Raw genomic sequence first — 20,995 nt, forward strand, 5'->3', positions numbered from 1 at the left:
AAATAATGAAAAAGTTAGCTTAAGGGACTTGTGGACCAATATACACATTATAGGGGTCCCAGAAAGAAAGAGGCAGAAATTTATTCAAAGAAATAATGGGGGGGGGGGGGGGAATCTGCTTCACACCTCTAAGCTAAAAAATCATCTCGTTGGCACCACTGTATATGTCCAAGTACCCTAATCCAATGAAGAAATAAGATGGACATTACAAACTGATTTTTGTCTTTATTTTTTGACTGCCACTCATTAAAGTGTTATTGCACATAACTCTTGGTGGCTACCTGTCCAGAAGTCATAGAATTATCCACTCATCTGCTCCAAAGGTGGATGTCTACTTTACAAACAAGAAAAAAAGCATCATGTAGTTTGGTGTGCTCTTGATGTGGGTGTACACACAGGAGTGTTTCTCAAGCAGTGGTCCCTGGGTCAGCAGTACCAGCCATCACCTGGAAACTTCTTAGAAATGCAAATTTTCTGCCCCACCCCAGACTTACTGAATCAGAAACTTTGAGGTGCTAAACAATCTGTGTTTAATAAACCCTCCAGGGAATTCTGGTGCACACTAAGTTTTCAAGTTATTGAATTAAGCATCAGTTCTCAAAGATGAAGTGAATAATATGAAAGAGAAAAAAAAACAACAAAACAACAAAACAACACTTGGTTTAGGTTAACTTTTACTGTTGGTATATATGAGTTCACAAGAAACTCCAGGGCAGCTACATGGGCACACAGGGCCTTGGTAGTGCAGACTTGCAGAATGAATGAAATGGGATGGGACTTGAAAACTCAATGAATAACAAGTATGAGAGGATTCTAATGACAATGACCCGTGGAGAGCAGCCGCTACAGAATCCAGTCTGTGCATGTATTCTCCTTGACAAAACTTGACTGGTTGTATGTGGGTGAGGACTGTTTGCAAGGACGTGTTCAGTGAGGTTATCAATTTGGGCACGTTTTCTCATACAGATCACATGTCACAATCAGCTGAAAGCCAGTGAATGTGGTGTCACTGACCGCATCATTAATGTAAATCAGACAAATCGTAGTAGGAAACACTTTTATTCTTTAAAAGGAATTGTTTTAAGAAAAAGGAATCAAAACTGTACTTGTTGGTAATCACATTGACCGTTATCAGGATAGTACATGCTATTAGGAAAATGTAATTTCTTTTTTTCTGAGATGCTCCTTGCTGGATGATCAGCATCTGTGCTATAATGATGTGAACAATACACACTATGAGCATGTTTAGTAAGCAAGACAAGAGCCGTGGCTTACTGTAAACACTTTCCTTGGCTATAGATGACCAAATAATATGATTATATGTTTTCAGAGCTTAGAAAGGCTAACCACCTAATCATGCCAGAGCTCAACAAACCAGCATTAATAATCACCAAAAAAGGCACTTTAAAATACAACTGACAAGGAGTGACACTAATGCAATGAGAACTGGTCTAAGCTCTGCACTAAACTGTCATAGTTCACATAGATAGTGCATTCTCTCTGTCTCCGTGTATATGTGTATATATAAATATATATATGCGTATATACCAACAACCATATACATATGTATGTGTGTACATATATATACATATATTTATATATCTCTCCACAAGTGTCTGGGTAGGGGGGAAAAAAACCCTTGTTGTTGCCTTTAATTGAATAGTACACAAAAATTCTAGTCACTTCATTTCGAACAAAGAAGGAGGGGATTGGCAAATTAACCCAAAAAAGTACCCTACTACACCTCTGTGTTGACAAAAAAAAAGCAGTAAAATAAATACTCAGAACTTTCCTAAGTTATCGACTATTAAAAGTAAAAAACCTAGCATTTTAAAAAAGTTTATTCCACTGGAGGAAACAGGGAGGACATTTTTGGTACTGTAAATCTCAGACACTCATACATCCATATTGCTTAGGTTAAAGAGAGCGGAATGAACACAAGAAATGTCTTCCACAAACTCCTTTTTAGTACCTAAGTTTTCTCTATGTTGTGTTATTCCACTTAGCTTAACACATAAAGTCTTGTATAAATATATTTCTAGGATGTCTAAATTCTCAGGATATTTGCAGAGTACTCAGAGGATTTTTGTGAAATAAACAGATTGGCCATATATACCAGTCCACTGCATACACCCCAGGCTTAGGTATTTTGGCTCGACGTTTTGACAGACCAAATCTATCTGTGCCAGAAGTGGAAAAAAGGCTTACTCGTCCTTCCCAGGAGCAGGCGTACAGACATGTTCTTATTTTTGAATGTAAGAAAACAATTAGTAATAGCATTTAAAGTTTAATTACTAACTGTATAGTGCCTGAGGACAAAAATCAGAGCAATTTTTGAAAGCTTAAGAGTCAGACTCTGGGCATTTCCGTTTTTTAGCTGCTGGCTCTTCAGTCTTGTGTAATTCTAAAGTGCTTGCGTTGGATTTGAGACTGGGGTCTGCTTTAAGGTTATCCATGGCAACAGTGAAGCCTGAGAGAAGGTACCCCCCACCTCCGCTCATCAGTAGTTTGGGATGACTTCGATCTGGCAAAACCTAATCAAGACAGAAAGACATTCATGTTTTCCTAAGCAGATAAAGCGCATACTAACAATACACATGCTGGAAATCAGAGTTTAAACGACACGGATTCTCTTGAAGATTTAATCGGATCAATTCCTAAAGAGCTCCTCCTTCACATAATAGTGCAGATAAGAGTATAGAAACTGGTTTAAGTGGTTTTCTTTTGAAAAATAAAGCTGGAGCTGCTGCTCTCAAACCTGATGCAAGTTTCTGGTGGCAAACAAACAAATGGTTGGTGTAGTACTCCTGGGCCTGTGCATAACTTTCTTTCTATTGGCTCCAGGAAGCTTTATGGCCAACAGTGGAGTTTCAGTCCATGGAGAAGTAGCTACTGGACACATATCCAGAGCCTCCCTGCCCCAATACCTTGTTAACTCTGACAAGATCTCTTCTCTGCCGTTACCATAGCTCAATAACATGACTGTCATGAAGGGCAGGGTCCGCTCAGGGCTTTAAGTATCCTGGATTAAGTAGGACGATGTCCAAGCAGCAGGGCAGTGCCCGTGGCAGCCATGGCGGTGCTCCCTCAGACCTTCCAGAGGGAACCGGCTGTGAGGAGTTCAGGCAGCAGAAAGCCTCTAGGTGTTGCTCCTTTGGGATCCTCTGCAGCATTCACAGCCAGGGAGGCCATGGGCCACTCCAAGTCGATTACTGAGCATGGGTACCAGGACCACAACATTTCTGCTCAACATAGGGCTCCTTTAATAGGCACTCTTTGCTCTGGGGTTCCCCATTATGTTGGCTGAGACCTTCTGAGGGTAGCACTGCAGGATCTTCCTGCCCATCTTCCTTTCTCCCCCTTCTCTCACAGCCATCAGACCTCCACCATGGTCTGAGGGCTTTCCCATCTAATCCTGCTTCCTCTCTCATCTTTCAAAGACATTTTCCCCCAATAAATCCCTTCCACTGCTAATTCCATCTTAGCAAATGCCTTCCAGAGGACCTGAACTGACATGGAGCCCAGAAGTAAATCCTGAAAATCTGATGCAAAGATATCCCGGGAGAGAGAAGAGAATCACTTTCTTATTGGCCTAGGGAATCTGCTATTATCATTTATTTCCTCCACAATGATCTCGAGGCCTTGAAGAAACATGAATCATAATTGTTTACATTTTAAATGTCTCTGGACTGGAGTTACAGAGTAATAGACCCTGACATGAACGGAGAAAAAACGGTCAGGAAAAGCCAAGGCACTTTCTCTGAGTTACAGGCAGGAGATTCTTTCATCTCTGTAGACAGAAATAGGCAAATTTCTATTTAACAACTTCTGGCACTACTGCAAAGAGCCAGCAACTCAGGAGAGTAGCTCCCAGGAACTGGCTCTAAGAACACATACCTGGTAATTCCTGAGCCAGGTTTCAGACAGTCTGAGGTTGATGACCCCTCCTCTTTCCCGCAGTTTTGTATAGCATTCCAACAGTGGCTAAAAGCATAAAAAGAGTTGAGGATGACTTTGAGGGCTGTGATTTGAGTATTAACATGCAGACGCAAGAACTCTCATCCATTCCATTTCAGTATTACCTCTTTATACTGACAGTAGACCACGAATGGCCTTGAAGGGGCCACGAAGTCCAGCAAAGTCAGCAGGAGTGGAGTGGGATGGAAACGACTAGCTACAATTAAACTGTAAGGAAAACATTAGACAAATTATTTCTCTGCTCAGCAAGGCGGAGCGCAGATTTTAAAATGTATTTAAAATGATCATTTATTTGCTATGACTTGCACAAGGAAGAGCTTGATATACAACATTCTACAAATTCAAAAAAAAAAAACCAAACAAACAAAATCATAAGCTATTACTTTCTAAGAAACACAAAATGAATTAAAAGCTTTTTTGGGAGTGACTCAGTGGCTCAGTCAATTAAGCGTCCAACTTCAGTTCAGGTCACGATGTCATGGTTCGTGAGTTCAAGCCCCACATCAGGCTCTCTGCTGTCAGCGCAGAGTCCACTTCGGATCTTCTGTTCCCCTCCCCTCTCTGCCCCTCCCCTGCTCGTTCTCCCCCTCTCACGACAATAAACATTAAAAAAAAAAAAAAAGCTCTTTTGGTGCTTGGCAACTCTAAGTCGCATTTAATGACACTCCTGATTTAAAAACAAAAAAATCTGGAAACAAATCCAACATGGTACTTACTGGCTTTACGGATATCTGAATCTACGACTGTCAGGTTTCCCCTAGCCCTTACGGGTAGCCAGTATCACACCAGTTTGAATGCCCCACCACCTGTATGCAGCAGGACCACACAGACCCATCTGACACACGGTCATCAGAGAAATTCCAAACTTATTCTAAAACTCTGAAACCAGCACACTTTCCCACCTCCACTAGATGCAGCCTCCTTTCTTTAAAAACCCAAGACAGAATCATCATCTCAGCTCCCACTATAATCAAAGCAGACAAGCAGACAGACAATTCTAATCTGTTTGAAGCAGAACCCATGAGCACCCAGATATCTGCATTCCTTCATCAACGCACCCATCTGCATTTCTTTCACTCAGCAGAGCAGCAGCCTCTAAATGTCTTTTCCTTTGCTCTTCTTGTCTCCTCTGCTTTTCCTGAATCTTCAAGAAGAAAAAGAAGAAACTAATGTACTGAGGCCATTCAGTCAGGTTTAGGAAACGCTGGTCTGTCAGAACATTTCAACAATATTTAGCAACTTAGACTAAAGCAACAGAAGGTCATTCATAAGAAAGTTGCAAACACATAAATCCATATGTTATAAAACCATCATTAAGCTACCTGGTATACAATGCTTCTGTATCCTAAAGCTCCATCCCAAAGATCACATCGCATACGTGTGTACACCCACACACACGCTTTCTCCATCTGTTTTGATATTCACTATCTTGGGCACTGATGCTCCAAAGCCAAGCCAAATCTCAGTGCTTAAATTAAGTTAACTGAAACTGAGGGAGTTACACAGTAATAGATCCTGACATGAAAGGAAAAAAAAGGATCAGGAAAAGCCATAATGAGGGGAATGTTATGAAGGTAGTGGGGACTCTTAATACTCTTACATAATCTTTTTTGCTTCCTCTCTCTTTAGGCTCCTTATATTCTGGATCTTGAGAGACAATTTCCATTGTTTCTTGTTCCTGTGGGTGATGGCTCTCTTGGGCTTCTGCCACACTGTCTTCCTTCTCTTGCTCTGAAGTCTGTTTTTCCTCCAGGGTGCCGTTATTTTCTTCAACTGAAGCACTGTCTTTAGGCTCTGAAGATAACATCTCTGCAGAAAACGTGCCATTTAGGAGACTGTCCACTTTGTTGAGTGGGAATTCATAAAGACCACTGAGGAAAGATTTGGGAAATCCAAAACATGCTGTTGCTGCCCGAACAGGTCCACCTCCAGGGTACAGCTGAATAATGGAACCAAAGCCTGGATTAAAAAAAAAAAAAAAAAAAAAAAAGCAAACATCTGCTTGACGGAGGTGATTCTAGACTATGCAAAACCTCAGGGTCCGCCACAGTAAGAAGATAGAAGGTCTCTACTCTGCTCAGAGGTTGCAACATGATGCAGCTCCTCTGGGGTCTGTTCAGTCTATGAATATGCCCAGTGAAGGAAATATAATTCCAAAACACGGGAACAAGAAATCTTTTTTTTTTTTTTTTTTTTGTTTAATGTTTCTTTGTCTTGAGAGAGAGAGAGAGAGTGCGCGCATGAGCAGTGAGGGGCAGAGAGAGAGAAGGGAGAGCATCCTGAGCCACCCAGGTGCCCCAACATGAACAAGAAGTCTTAACGCTTACCCCACTTGACACTATGGTAAAACCCTGTGATCGTGCAAATTTGGATGTCATGTGATCGGTGACTGGCTCTCAGCTTTCCCCTACTCCAATCCTCAATCAGGACAGTTAAAAGTTCTTATCTTCTACAGGGTTAGAGAGAGGACAGGCAAACCAGGCCGTGTTGTGTTCCTCCAGGACAAAATATACCCCCAGTATTCTTCTCATACTATCCCCTCAATTCACGCCAATAAAATGAGCACCAGCTATCCAAGAATTCACTGAAATCACTGTCCTGGAGGTCCAAGCTGGAAAAAAGCTTCAGAAACATCCCCATTGATGTTGAAGCTGGAAAGGGCAAATACCATCCAGGGGCACCAACACAGCACTGGCTGGAAGATGTGGACGCTGCAGGAAGGTCCCAGGGACGGGAGCTGTGCAGGCCCACCCAAGCCATTTCATTAATCTTGTAGTAACTCAGCCTCACTTTCTGTGCGTTGTGTTTTTAGGCCCCTCTACTTATGTCATGGTGGTGCTTTAATGAACCTGAGAACATTAAATCTTACCTCCCATTCGTTCCATCATTGCACCCAGTACCAAGCCTGCACACGTTTCCATTACAATCATTTTATTGCCAGCACGGATATTTCCCAACGTCAACATCTGGGCTAGGGTATCGTATCTCATGTGGCTAAAGAAAAAAAGGAATGATTCATTTATTTTTAGCTAAGCAGAGACAGCTATCTTAATCATCATTTCTCAAGTTTTATTTGTTTGTTTCACAAAAAAATGATGTTGGTAAGATTATAGATTGCTTTGGAGACAACAGTAAAAAGAACTTACAATTCATGAGGTAGGAGGACACTTTATGCAGGTGTGCAAGTTTTTCATTTTACTTAAAATCATGACTTTTCTTAAAGACATATTTTCCCCCAATTATACTTTTGAAAGGAAACAAAGCGTACTTAATTTTTCCAGGTTCTCTTGCATAATACATAATTGAAAGAATGCGGGTGGATGGCTTCACAACAGTAATGATGGCTTCATACCTGAGGGAAGAAAAAAGAGGACATCAGTCTTGAAAAATTGGCTTAAAAATATTTTATTTTTAATAATTTTATAAGTCTATAAAGATTTAATACTTTCATCTTTTTCAAACAAAGGCCACTTACTTCTTTTTCTTCTTTTTTATATATTTATCTTGAGCAAATTCTGTCTTGTCTCGGAATGTTGTACTATTTTCAATTAATTGCTGAACTATTTCCTGTAAGAAAAGGAGCAAGCAGATTTCCTGAAATTTTATTTCCACTGAAACGATAACTTCAAAGGTTTCTTACCCTAGAACGTATACAAAGACCTGATTTTCCAGGCCCCTTTCCACACAAGTCCAAATGAATACACTGCATTTTTCACTCTATCTAGAACTTGTATTAAAATACAAGTACTTTGTAACTCCACTTAAAACAGGATAAAAAAAAAAAAAAGAGAGAGACATACATAATAAAGGGAGAAGGGATGTAAAAGAAAGACACTGGCTGAAAACTTACTGAAAATGAACCAAGTTAAGCTCTGATATGCACTAAGTTATTAAATTCTCTTTTGCTAACGATATCAGTAAGGTCACTCACATTCCTGCATAAAAGAAATGATATCTTTGATATATTGAATTGCATGTACATTTCAAACTATTTTTAAGAGAAAGTATTTTTACATTTCACCTTGGGTAAATCCTGCTTTAAAAACCAAACAATTTCCTCAAAACCATACAAAAACAAAACACAACATCCTTTGAATATTACCTCTCCTTTAATGCCCTTGTCCTTTAAAGCTTTTATGTCATCTTGAGTAAGTTTCTGAGATTTCCCATCATCAATTATATTTCGATTATCAGTGCCCGCTTCTTTGGTCTCTAAGGAAGGAAATTGCTTTATGACATTTATGATCTGCAGTTAGTTAAAATCTTTCTTCTTCTAAGTTCATGTCCACATCCAGCCCATCAGTCATTCAAATCTGGCCTTCTAATTCCATTGCCTCTATTCCTCCCTCCACTCTTTTCTTGCCATGACTGCTCCAGTCTCTAACTCCTATTCCTGCTCCCTCCCACTCTTGCTCCCTTACAATCCACCCAGATACCAGAGTTCTCTTTACAAAATGCAAACCGGCTCATCAAATCCTCCCGTGCACAAAACAGTGGCTTCCTACAACCAGAATACATTCCAAAGACGACCTGCAAGGCTGTATACGCTCTGGCCCCTACACTTTAGCCACTCTGCCCTTCTTTCTCTTCCTCAAACACACCAAACATAGGCTCACTGCAGCGCTCTGGCACTTGCTGCTGCCTCCACTTGGAGTGCTTTTATGACAATCTCTGGGTAGATTTCTGCCTAGGTCCTTCCCATCACTCAGCAGTGAACTCATTATCTCAGCCAAGTCTCAGCCAATCAGCTTCCAGCACACCTCCCTGTTTTATGGTCTGCACAGCACATACCACCACCTACAAGTATGTGTTTAGCTTGTCTACTTATTTTTGGTGTTCCCCACTGCTAAGTACATTTCATGAGATGGTTCATCTCATAAACTGTTACAATCACACTGCCTAATCATACCTGGAACATATTTGGTGCTCAATAAAAATATGGATGTTAATTGAAAAGCATTTAATTGGTTTGAACAAAAATTTTAAAATAGTATTTTAATTATTTGATTTTAAAAATTATTTTAATTAATAAAATATCTTAAGTACATTTATTTTAACAAATGTTGGAGTACTTAATTTTAATTAAAATAACTGCTAAAATTATGGGCCTTTGCTACAGGCAAGGCACTGTTAGGAACTTCCCATATATCATATGACTGAACACCAGCAACATCCTGGGCATTAAATGTACATATGGCTCCATTTTATAGATGAAGCTCTAAGACCTAGAGAAACCAAGTAACTTGCCTAAGGTGACAAGGCGAGTGATAAAACAAACTTAAACCTAGCCAGTTAACTTTGAAGCCAGATTCTCAACCTCGACCCTACATGCTAACTGCCTCCAGCAATTATTTAACTTCTGGGCACTGAAAGGGCCCTCTACCTGCTCTTAGCAAGGGTTCCTGGGATTAAAAATTTGGCCTAAGGTCGGAGAGCCAGTTAATGATGGGCTAGAGCCAGAATCCAGGTATCTCAAAAGTCAAAAGCAGACCTCACTTCATTCCATCAAGCTACAGTTCTTAGATTATGAGTTTAAGTTTCTTTGAGGATAGCTTGGGTTAGCATTTTAGAATTGGGGTTGACACGTTTCTGACTAGTCAGCTCAAGAGCACCTATTTCATATACCCAAAGGAGTGCACCTGAAGTAGGCTCTTCCTTCTTCTTCTTAGGCTGAAGACTTCCTCCATTGGTCACTTCAAATGTGGTTCCATAACTATGGCCAATGATGTTATCCAGATAGAACCACTGCTTTTCAAAAGTTACTTTTCTGGGGAAGAAAATGCAATTAGCTGTATCTTATTTGCATTCAGTGTAGAAAATATATGCTCAATCAAATTTATTTCAAAACTGGTGTCCCACAGAGACTGATCTCTGAACATTATCTCTGAACATGAACTGACAAATGAACTAGAGAGAACTGGGTTGGACAGAGACAAAATTAATAAAAAGCCACAAAAACAGTGAATTTGGAATGAGAAACAAGGACAGAAGACATTCCTCTTCTGAGGCATTGGTCTGACTCCAACTTGCACTGACAGGATGTCCTAACTCACAGGTTTGCAGATTTCCTAAATAAAGGGTCACCAAGATTGCCTGGCCACTGAACACACACTGTGACACTGTGACACCCCTCAAACAATCATTGAGAAGACAGGGATTTAACAAATTCCCTGGTCTAACTGGCTATTTCCTTTAAAAATTATCTAGTAAAAGCAGGGGTGCCTAGTTGGCTCAGTCGGTAGAGCATGTGACTCTTGATCTTGGAGTCATGAGTTCAAGCCCCACATTAGATGTGGAGCCTACTAAAACAAACAAACACATAAATAAATAAATAAATAAATAAATAAATAAATAAATAAATAAATAAATAAATATCTAGTAAAAGCAAACTATGTTTACAAATAAACATTACTGACAATCTATACATTTGGAAATATGTCTAATGCTGACAATGCTCTACTGAGGATCTGGCAACTTTAGCTTTCCTCATTATCTAAATTTTTATCTTATTACCATTTAAAAGGAAAATCCCACAAAAACAAACAACCTTTTCTTTTTCTTCAAAACACCTACTGAGTGTTGACAAGTGGCTGGGCAGTACATGCCAGTGAGTTTCATGCTTTTTCATTTAATTCTCACAGAAATCCTGGGACATAGCTCCTTCCTGATGAGGAATCTAAGGCTTAGGAAAAGTATCTTGTCCAAGACTCATAGTTACATAGTGGGAGGCTGGGATTAAAATCCAGGTTTGACTAACTCCAAAGCCTGGTACCTTCCACTATACCACACAGTCTGCCCCAGAAAAGACCAATGGATCTCAGGAAGCCCTGCCTAGTTTTAGGACATGGCCAGTGTCCACAGAACTCCGAATCCTGAAGACATGTACTGATTAATTCTGTTTGTGCCCCACCCTACACCTTCTCTTCCTTTTTCTGTGCCCCAGGAGTCTATGACAGAATGCATAGACCACATCACCCAAGCTCCCTTGCCAAAAGTTTCTCACCACTGCTAGACCCTGGGTGCATCACCATTCTCTGTTGGTTCTCTAAACCTCGCCACACCACTGTACGTGTATATGTCACATCTTCATTAAATCTCCTCCCTTGAACCATCTGAGTGAATTTCTGCAAGATCCTAAGTAATCCAGATAGGATCAATTCTTATTCTTTGCTGTGTGCCCAGTTTCTAAAACGTAATAGAACATAACAGACTCTAAAAATATTTGCTGACATAAATCCCATCAGAAATTGAAACTCCGTTCAGTTCAGATGTGCAACCCACACTCTCATCCCTTGAGCACCCCAGTGCTAGTGAAATACTGAGTCTGAGATGGTTTGGGTTTACCCTTCTGGCTGGGGGTCTGATATGCAAAGAAAGGTGTGCCACTCAAACTGAGCGGTGTGACAAGACGTCACTGCCCTAGTCAGGAAAGTGGGGCCCAGTCAGAGCAATGCAATGCCATGTCTTCACCGAGAAAGAGTGGGATGTGCAGTCTCTGCAGTAAGCCAGGATTGCTTCTGCCCAACCAGATGTGTGCAGACCCGAAGAACAGTAAAGGGAGAGTATGACCTGGGATTTCGATGAGCTCAAAGCATCATTTACTACATCAAACGGAAACTAATGCAATGGCTTCTGCCAAGAAAAGTGCTTCCAAACAAGTATGTCTAGAGTACGAATAGAGTACTTTTTAGAAATAAAGATGCTACTGTCCGCATTGTTGGTAATGAAAAAGCTCTTGTTTAAAAGAGCACATTATTAACAACCACACTCAAACGTCCACTTTTAAAATTAAGCAACTTGAGAAAACGGCAAATGAGAAAGAAAAGAAAGAAAAAACAAAATTTCACCTGCATGGTCATTATACAGCTGTGTAAACTTGGTATCATTCATCAAACATAACCTAAGGATTTTGCTGCACTGTTACACTTCAATTAAAAAGTTGAAATAATTAATATTGGCTCTTTCCAAAATTATACACTTGAAGGCCAGCACACATTTCTAATCAGAAATTCTAGAGAAAATGATGCAGATATATTTCTGGACTAAAAGAACCCCCCACCCCCTACCCCCACTGCATTTATTTTTCTTTACCACGCTGGTTCTTGTGCAATAAAACTTGGCTGTCACCAGCATGGTGCTTTGCGGGCTGTTACTTGATTATTTTCTAATGACACCTGTTTCACTTTAAATACCAGTCAACAGTTTGGTTCACACAGGAATAAAATAATTTATCTGAAGGGAGCACTTAGAAACTCCAAATCTCAGAGCACCTAGACTGTGCTCTGCAGAAAGCTGTTCTCCTGACACTGAACTCAACTTGTTTCATTGTCTAAAGTACTATAATAACTAAACTTAAAGGAAAACTTGGTTGTACTTTTCAGATAATTAACAGAAACATCTCAATACATTTTCAGCATTAATAAGCTATTGGGATTTAACAACCTCACCACTCCTGCCAAAAAGTTACCAAAAATTCCCACTTTTCTAATATTAAAACAGAGTTACAACTAATCAGCATGTTCACAAATCAAGCCTGATTTCAAGTTTTGAGATCTTGAGCAAACTGCTTTTAGGTAATTTAACTTTCCTAGATCTCTTCGCATCCCTGTGTGTTAAGTGAGGGAATCCTAGAGTAATCCTACATTCTATGGGAAGTTGTTTTCCAACGTTACTATGTGTAAACAGTTATTCCAGTTTGGATACAGAAAAGAGACCAAAGGTCAGATAAGGTGGGAGACGTTTCATTTTTGTGGAACTGATCCTGGCTGAGGGAGTAGGGAGAAAGGATGGTCTATGGGAAAAAGGCAGGGGAGGGGAAGACCCCGAGAGTCAAGGATAGGAGAGAATGGTTGGTGAGTTCTGTGAGATAACAGGAGAGAACATCTCAAGAGCCTAGGAGAACAACTCCAGGACACAGGGAAGGGTGAGAACAAGGAAGGGGGAAAGCACTTGAGCACCCAAGGGCCAAGTATGAGAAAGGGAACCCGGTGGAAAGACCGAGAGGGATGTTGAAGGCAGAAGACCAGGTTTGAAACCCTGGAAGCGGCAGTCTGCAGGAAGGCAGAAGGGACACGAGAATGGGATGTTGGGGGAAAAGGTTTCTATAAGAAGATCAAGAGGAGAAAACGAGGAAGGAGGTTGGGGATCCACAGATCCAAGAACTGGACCCTGGTGGGAAGACCTGGAGAAAGGGGGTATCTAGAAAATGAAGCGGGGACCCTTAAGGCCAGCGACCTGACTTACTTTCTCCGCTGGACTTGCACTGCTTTGAACACATCTTCCCGTTTCAGCACCACGAAGTCGCCGTCGCGGATGCGGTGGTCCTCGGGATGCGGTGGCTGTGGGCCCGGCGCCTCCCCTGGGCCCTCCATGGCGCTCAGCCCGTCTCGCCGCTCCGCAGCGTCTCTCGGGCTCCCCGCGCCCCGCCCTTCGTCCTCTGATGTGGCGGAGGCCAGCCTCACAATCACAAACCAAGTGGACGCAGAACCCTAGGACCGGCACCTCCCCCACGTGCTGCGCGCCGCTTCCGCTTTCCTGTGGGGACCTCTGGACAGCTTCCGGGAGCCTCACGGCTTCCGTCTGGCCGAACTCCTTGATTGGCTGCACTCCATCCCTCCCTCCGGTCTCGCAGCACCTTGGACGGAAGTTGCGTCAAAGACGCGCCAAAAAAGAACGTGGAAGGAGACTGGAATTTAGCTTCAGTAGCTAAAGATCCAGTGAGCCCGTGAGGCGTTGGGGAAACTGAGGTCCCACGCGGGGACGTCTGGAGGGCTGCGACTGAAGAGAATCGCAGGTCTTGGGTAGGGGTCGCCTGAGGAGCTCGGGCCTCAGCCTTTTCTCGGCCCTGCCTAGATTCCCCCGGGAGGAAGGGAACGCGGGGCGGGGCACATCTGCTGCTGTCCAGGAACCTGCCCTGCTGAGAACTGGGAGACCTTTGGGACGTCTATCTTTGCAAGTAAGAACAGCCTGAGGAGAACTAAATGAAGTGGGGGTGTTTAACGAAGGACAACAGGCCTACAGGTGGCTCCTTTACCCAATTCTACAGTCCTACATGTTGCGTCTGTGTTGGAATTTTTACAAGTTATTGCCACTATATTATCTCATTTGGGAAAGATAGGGCATGTAGCGTTCTCGAAGGAGCGCTTCAGCTTGGATTTTAAAAACGGAGTTTGGAGTTCAGTACTGCCACCAAACAACTTAGATCTTGATCTGTTTCTCAGGGTTTCAGTTTCCTGACTTGCGATATGGTCTAGACGATGATCAAAGTTCTGGCTTGTCCTAACGTTAGGAACTTGTTTGGGTATTAACGTATTTATTAATTAAATCCCTTTAAACAGATTCGGATATGGTTTTTTGTGTGTGTGATGAATTGCACTACAGTGTACGGAGATACTCTTTGTTTCTTTTTATCCTTAGGATACGAGCTATTTTTAAAGGTTGACTTTCTTTTTTTACAACAGTTTTAGGTTAACAGAAAAATGGCACAGAAAGTGCAGAGTTCCCTTATATTTTCTCTTACCTCCCCACAGCCCAGGTTCCACTTGTTAACACCCTGCATTATTAGTGTGTTACATTGGTTGTAATTAATTGACCGATATTGATATTATTACTAGCTAACGTGCAGAGTTTATGTTAGAGTTCACTATTTCTCTTGTACAATTCCATGGGCTTTGACAAATTCATAATGTCATATATCCACCACTACAATATCATACAGAATCGTTTCACTGTCCTAAAAATGCCCTGTGCTCCACTTACATGAATTATTTTAAAACCTATTTTATTTTTTTTACTCCTACTTCCATCACAGAATTGATTTTTTGATATTTATTTAAATCCAAGTTAGTTAACATATAGTGTAGTAATGGTTTCAAAAGTAGAGTTTAGTGATTCATCACTTACATATAACACCCTGTGCTCATCCCAACAAATGCCCTCCTTAATGCTCATCACCTATTTAGCCCCCCCCCCCGCCCCATCTCCCCTCCTGCAACCCAAAGGTTGTTCTCTGTATTTGAGTCTCTTATGGTTTGCCTCCCTGGTTTGTTTTTAAATGTATTTATTTTGTGTGTGCACCTCACAAGTGGAGGAGGGGCAGAGAGAAAGGGTGACAGAGGATCAGAAGGAGCGCTGTACTGACAGCAGAGAGCACGATGCAGGGCTTGAACTTGGAAACCGCCATATCATGACCTGAGCTGAAGTTGGAGCCTTAACCAACTGAGCCACACAGGCGCTCCTTGTTAACTTATAAAAAAATTTTTTTTAATGTTTATTCATTTTTAAGAGACAGAGGGTGAGTGGGGGAGGAGCAGAGAGAGGGAGACACACAATCTGAAGTAGGCTCCAGGCTCTGAGCTGTCAGTACAGAGCCCGCCATGGGGCTCAAACCCACAAACCGTGAGATCATGACCTGAGCCGAAGTTGGACGCTCAACCGACTTAGCCACCCAGGCAACCCCAGGCACCGCAGCCAGTTTTGTTTCTTAAATTCCATATGAGTGAAGTCCTATAATATTTATCTTTCTGTAACTGACTTATTTCGTTTAGCATAATACACTCTAGTTCCACCCATGTTGTTGCAAATGGCAAGATTTCATTCTTTTTGACCCCGAGTAGTATTCCATTGTATTTATATACCACAGTTTCTTTATCCATTCATCCATCAGTGGACATTTGGGCTCTTTCCATACTTTGGCTATTGTTGATAGTGCTGCTATAAACATTGGGGTGCATGTGCCCCTTTGAAACAGCATAGCTGTATCCCTTGGGTAAATACCTAGTGGTGCAATTGCTGGGTCGTGGGGTAGTTCTATTTTTAATTTTTTGAGGAACCTCCATACTGTTTTCCAGAGTCGCTGCACCAACTTGCATTCCCACTAGCAACACAAAAGTGTTCCCTTTCCTCCACATCCTTGCCAACATCTGTTGTTGCCTGAGTTGTTAATTTTAGCCATTCTGACAGATGTGAGGTGGTATCATTGTGGTTTTGATTTTTATTTCCCTAATGATGAGTGATGTAGAGCATCTTTTCATGTGCTCTTAGCCATCTTGATGTCTTTGGAAAAGTGTCTATTCGTGTCTTTTGGCCATTTCTTCACTGGATTGTTTGTATTTTGGGTGCTAAGTTTGATAAGTTCTTTATAGATTTTGTATACTAACCTTTTATCTGATATGTCATTTCAAATATCTTCTCCTATTCCATTGGTTGCTTTTTAGTTTTGTTGTTGATCGTTTCCTTTGCTTTGCAGAAAGAAGCTTTTTATCTTGATGAGGTCCCAATAGTTCATTTTTGCCTTTGTTTCCCTTGCCTCCGGAGGCACATCTAGTAAGAAGTTGGTGCAGCCAAGGTCAAAGAGGTTGTTGCCTGTTTTCTCCTCTAGGGTTTTGATGGTTTCCTGTCTTACATTTACGTCTTTCTCCATTTTGAATTTATTTGTGTGTGTGGTGTAAGAAAGTCGTATCATTCTTCTTCATGTTTTCGTCCAGTTCTCCCAGCACCATTTGCTGAAGAGACTGTCATTTTTCCACTGGATACTCTTTCCTGCTTTATCAGAGACTAGTTGGCCATACATTTGTGGGTCCGTTTCTGGGTTCTCTATTCTGTTCCATTGATCTATGTGTCTGTTTTTGTGCCAGCACCATACTGTCTTGATCATTACAGTTTTGTAATACAGTTTGAAGTCCGGAATTATGATGCCCCCAGCTTTGGTGTTCTTTTTCAATGTATTACATTGGCTATTCAGGGCCTTTTCTGAATTTTAGAATTGTTTGTTCTAGTTCTGTAAAGAATGCTGGTGTTATTTTGATAGGGATTGCGTTGAATGTGTAGATTGCTTTGGGTAGTATTGACATTTTAACAGTATTCCTCCAGTCCATGAACATGGAATGTTTTTTCATTTCTTTGTGTCTTCAGTTTCTTTCATAGGCTTTCTATAGTTTTCTGCATACAGATCTTTTACACCTTTGGTTAGGTTTATTCCTAGGTATTTATGGTTTTCGGTGCAGTTGTAAGTGAGATCGATTCCTTGGTTTTTCTTTCTGCTGCTTCATTATTGGTGTATAGAAATGCAACTGATATCTGTACGTTGATTTTATATCCTGCAATGTTGCTGAATTCGTGTATCAGTTCTGGCAGTTTTGGGGTGGAGTCTTTTGGGCTTTCCATGTAGAGTATCATGTTGTCTGCAAAGAATGAAAATTTGACTTCTTCCTTTCCAATTTGGTTGACTTTTATTTCTTTGTGTTGTCTGATTGCTGAAACTTGTTCCAACACTATGTTGAACAACAGTGGTGAGAGTGGACATCCTTTCACATTCCTCACCTTAGGGGGAAAGCTCTCAGTTTTTCCCCATTGAGGATGATATTCTCTGTGGGTCTTTTGTATATGGTCTTTATGATCTTAAGTTATGTTCCTTCTATCCCTACTTTCTTCAGGCTTTTTATCAAGAAAGGATGCTGTATTTTGTCAAATGCTTTTTCTGCATCTATTGAGAGGATCATGTGTTTCTTATCTGTTCTTTTATTAATGCAATGTGTCACATTGATTGATTTGTGGATATTGAACCAGCCCTGCATCCCAAGAGTAAACCCCACTTGATCATGATGAATAATTCTTTTAATGTGTTGTTGGATTTGGTTTGCTAGTATCTTGTTGAGAATTTTTGCATCCTTGTTCAGCAGGGAGATTTGTATGTAATTCTCTTTTTTAGTGGAGTCTTTGTCTGGTTTTGGAATCAAGGTAATGATGGCCTCATAGAATGAGTTTGAAAGTTTTCCTTCCATTTCTATTTTTTGGAACAGCTTCAAAAGAATAGGTATTAACTCTTCTTTAAACATTTGTTAGAATTCCGCTGGGAAGCCATCTGGCCCTGGACTCTTGTTTTTTGGGAGATTTTTGATTACTGATTCAGTTTTTTTTTTTTTTTTTACTGGTTATAGGTTAAAAACTATTTTAAAGGTTACTTTTATTTTGAATCTTTGATAATTAGCCAGTATCTATCATTGAGTTAAGAAAAAAAAAATGAGTATCTTGCTATGTACAAAACAAAAAATGTGAAGGGATAATTAGCAAAAAAAAAAAAAAAAAAAAAAAGGATGAGAATATGTTAATAAATATGTCTTTTAAAAAATGATTGCATTTCAATGAGTTTATCTAAGAACTGCAAATAATTCATCTAATCAGTATTGACCTAGAAATGATCTTTCTTCCATTGCCTTTTTGAGAAGCTGGAAGTCCCAGAAAATTAACTTCTTTCCTATTTAGCCCCTATAGAGAAAGAAAGATTAAAACATGTATGTACCCTTTTCCACTCCTATGCATCCTCAGAAAAGTTCATATTAGCTGCCTATGTAAGAGTATGTGTGTACCTTTTGTAAAAGTGGATATGACATGCAGGATTGACTGTTTTTGAGGGTCTATGATGATGTATTCATAGTGTCACAGGTCAGAATTATGGTCAGCCAGTGCTGCCCTAGAATCAGTCTAAAACACTACAAAAAAAAAAAAATCATCTCTGAGTTAATTACTTGTCTTATTTTCATTTCTATTGAGGGAGCCCCTTAAACCGGTACACTACCTTATTTTTATCCCATGAATGTTCAGTATACTTGGTTAAACACCTATGGTACATATACCTTAAAAAGAGGTGGCACCATTTGCAATGACATAGATCTAGCTAGAGAGTAAAATAAGCAAAGTCAGTCAGTCAGAGAAAGACAAATACCATATGATTTGACTTATATGTTGAATTTAAGAAACAAAACAAACAAGCAAAGGGCAAAAAGAAAGAGAGAGATAAACCAAGAAACAGACTCTTAACGATAGAGAACAAACCGAGGTTACTAGAAGGGATGTAGGGCGTGAAACAGGTGATTGGGATTAAGGCGTGCACTTGTGATGATGAGCACTGGGTATTGTGTGGAAGTGTTGAATCACTGTATTGTACACTTGAAACAAATATTACACTGTATGTTAACTGGAATTTAAGTAAAAACTTTAAGGAGAGAGAGATGGGAATTAGAAGTGTGGCTGCAGAGCGTTTGAAGCTGGTACCATGATGTACAATGTTGCAGTGCTGTTTGCTAATCTCAAACTAGAATATGTTAATTTTATTTACTATGTTAATACATTCTTAGGAGCACTATTTCCATTATAATTTTGATGAAGATTTTTTTTTGTCTTTGTCTTTTAGAAGACATGAATGGAGACTATAGAGGCAGAGGATTTGGACGAGGGAGGTTTCAAAGCTGGAAAAGAGGACGAGGTGGTGGGAGCTTCACAGGAAAGTGGAGAGAGAGAGAACACAGACCTGACCTGAATAAAACCACGAGAAAGCATACTTCTGGTAGGGGAGGTCAAAGATTGCTCAATTTTTTTTTCCTTCATGAAGGAAGCTATTTATGCTTGTCCTGCAAAGCAGTTTAACTTAAACTTCAGTCTTTGATTTGATGTTACTCCTTAAAGTAGTATTTAAGTATTAAGATCCAAAATTTTTACTGAAACCTATAACTTAACCTGTAACTACTAATATCATGTCAGTTTCTCATTATCAGAAGGAGAAGCAAATAGGAAAAAAAATATTCTATTTCTACTAACCTAGTGCTCGCTTCAGCAGCACATTACTATTTCTACTGACTTAGTATTCTATTTTTTTTAGAACAAACCTCACAGTCTTTGCTACTACAGTCAACATTGGGTCAGTTCATACCATATAAAGGCTGGAAGCTTTATTTCTCTGAAGGTAAAGTTACAAGTGTAAAGAGTATCACAGATTCTGTTTTCTTGTCACCGGATGTTACATCTCCTATTACTATAGTACATTTGGCTTACTGATAGATAGCCCCTTCTTTAATTTTAGTTCACCCAAACAATTAAATCATGTTTATATTTAAAGAGTATTATGTTTAGAGTTTTGTATCAGTTAGGAAAGCAGAAACCACAGTAGGTATTTCAAAAAGGGGACTTAATACAGTGAATTGAATATACAGTTGGAAGTCTAAAAAGAGCAAAAGGGGGGTTGCTCCTGGGTGGCTGTTGGTTGAGCCTCTGACTGTTGATTTTGGCTCAGGTCATGATTCCAGGGTCATGGGATTGAGCCTGCATCGACTCCACACTGAGCCTGGAGCCTGCTTAGGACTGACTCTCTCTCTCTCTCTCTCTCTCTCTCTCTCTCTCTCTCTCTCTCAAATAAAATTTAAAAAATAAATAAAGAGCAAAATGGGAACACTGTGATAAGCCCTCAGATAATAGTAACTTCCAGAAGCAGCAACCATCCTTATGGCTGAGGGAATAAAAAGTAAGAAGTTCTGAGGTTGTCAGGATGTAGGGATTCAAAGGAAGAGCTGTTGCTTCAGGTGCTCAGGGGCACCCTGAAAAGCTGTGCTTGGATCTCCAAAGGGTACTCTTCACACCTGTGCTCAGACCACTGCAGCAAATGAAGCTGGTTGTTGCTGGTAACTCTGGTGGGAGGATGACACTATTGATGCTCAGAGCTGGAGGCTGGAAATTCTCTGCAGCTGGCAAGATGCTGAAAAGAATTAGAAACAAAAATAAAACCCTTCTTTCTTGCCACCTTCCAGTCTCTAACATGCCTCCAGTTGGCAGAATTTAAAGGAGTCTGGGCAGTGCACTGTGCAGATCTCAATCATAGCATCACAGAATAGAAAATAGAAGGGAGGGCTTGGAACCAAGAGAACCTACACAGGCTTGTGTAGAAACACACTTAAGGACTCTCCCTTTTATAGTCAAAAATATCAGTTAACATCATAGGTTTGGAGACTAGTCTTTTCTGTGTTCTTACAGTTTTTTTCTATATGTTATATCTCTTTTGAATTATGGTTTATGTATATGTATATGTGTGTGTATGTGTAAAGACATATATGTATATATGTATATATATGCACATTTATATGTATATATATGTACATTTATATGTATATATATGTACTCATATATGTGTATATATATATATATATAGGTTTTTTCCACTGGACTGTACTGCTTTGAGGGCAAGGATCTT

The 20,995-nt window shown here is 40.3% G+C and overlaps 2 protein-coding genes across 12 annotated transcripts in view; one reads left to right on the forward strand and one right to left on the reverse strand.

Moving 5' to 3' along the window:
* Nucleotides 1-1,043: 1,043 nt before the first annotated feature.
* On the reverse strand, nt 1,044-13,503 carry TRMT6 (tRNA methyltransferase 6 non-catalytic subunit). 4 transcript variants are annotated; one of them, XM_003983744.6, is made up of 11 exons: nt 13,222-13,503; nt 9,618-9,745; nt 8,081-8,190; nt 7,454-7,545; nt 7,247-7,330; nt 6,848-6,972; nt 5,579-5,937; nt 5,037-5,122; nt 4,083-4,185; nt 3,898-3,984; nt 1,044-2,534 (listed from the first exon to the last, which is right to left on the reverse strand). In XM_003983744.6, the coding sequence occupies exons 1-11, from the start codon at nt 13,347-13,349 to the stop codon at nt 2,343-2,345; spliced, it is 1,494 nt and encodes a 497-aa protein (XP_003983793.1). In that variant the 5' UTR covers nt 13,350-13,503; the 3' UTR covers nt 1,044-2,342. The 4 variants fall into 4 exon arrangements, with proteins under 4 accessions (XP_003983793.1, XP_019682377.1, XP_006930004.1 ...); XM_019826817.3 differs by having other exon boundaries at nt 2,394-2,534; nt 3,898-4,012; XM_019826818.3 differs by lacking the exon at nt 9,618-9,745 and having other exon boundaries at nt 13,222-13,393.
* Nucleotides 13,504-13,645: 142 nt separating this feature from the next.
* The window catches only part of MCM8 (minichromosome maintenance 8 homologous recombination repair factor), a 56,482-nt gene continuing 49,132 nt past the window's right edge, over nt 13,646-20,995 (forward strand). For 6 of the 8 annotated variants that reach the window (XM_045053857.1, XM_045053856.1, XM_045053858.1 and 3 more), the window contains exons 1-3: nt 13,646-13,998; nt 19,169-19,321; nt 19,634-19,717. In XM_045053857.1, the coding sequence (XP_044909792.1) occupies nt 13,959-13,998; nt 19,169-19,321; nt 19,634-19,717 (277 nt within the window). In that variant the 5' untranslated portion in view covers nt 13,646-13,958. Of the gene's footprint in view, nt 13,999-19,168; nt 19,322-19,633; nt 19,718-20,995 lie in introns of those variants that run through there. The other 2 variants (XM_045053859.1, XM_045053861.1) reach the window with 2 other exon arrangements.

The sequence above is a fragment of the Felis catus genome, chromosome A3 (genome assembly GCF_018350175.1).
Source record: "Felis catus isolate Fca126 chromosome A3, F.catus_Fca126_mat1.0, whole genome shotgun sequence".
NCBI classification, from domain to species: domain Eukaryota; kingdom Metazoa; phylum Chordata; class Mammalia; order Carnivora; family Felidae; genus Felis; species Felis catus.

Excerpts from the sequence above, each read along its gene's own strand:
- TRMT6 (XM_003983744.6), bottom strand. The coding sequence starts at position 13,349 with ATGGAGGGCCCAGGGGAGGCGCCGGGCCCACAGCCACCGCATCCCGAG. Across the intron at positions 7,331-7,453 it reads ATAAAAAAGAAGAAAAAGAA|GTATGAAGCCATCATTACTG; the intron begins GTAAGTGGCCTT and ends TTCTTCCCTCAG. Across the intron at positions 6,973-7,246 it reads AGAGAACCTGGAAAAATTAA|CCACATGAGATACGATACCC; the intron begins GTACGCTTTGTT and ends TTTTTTCTTTAG.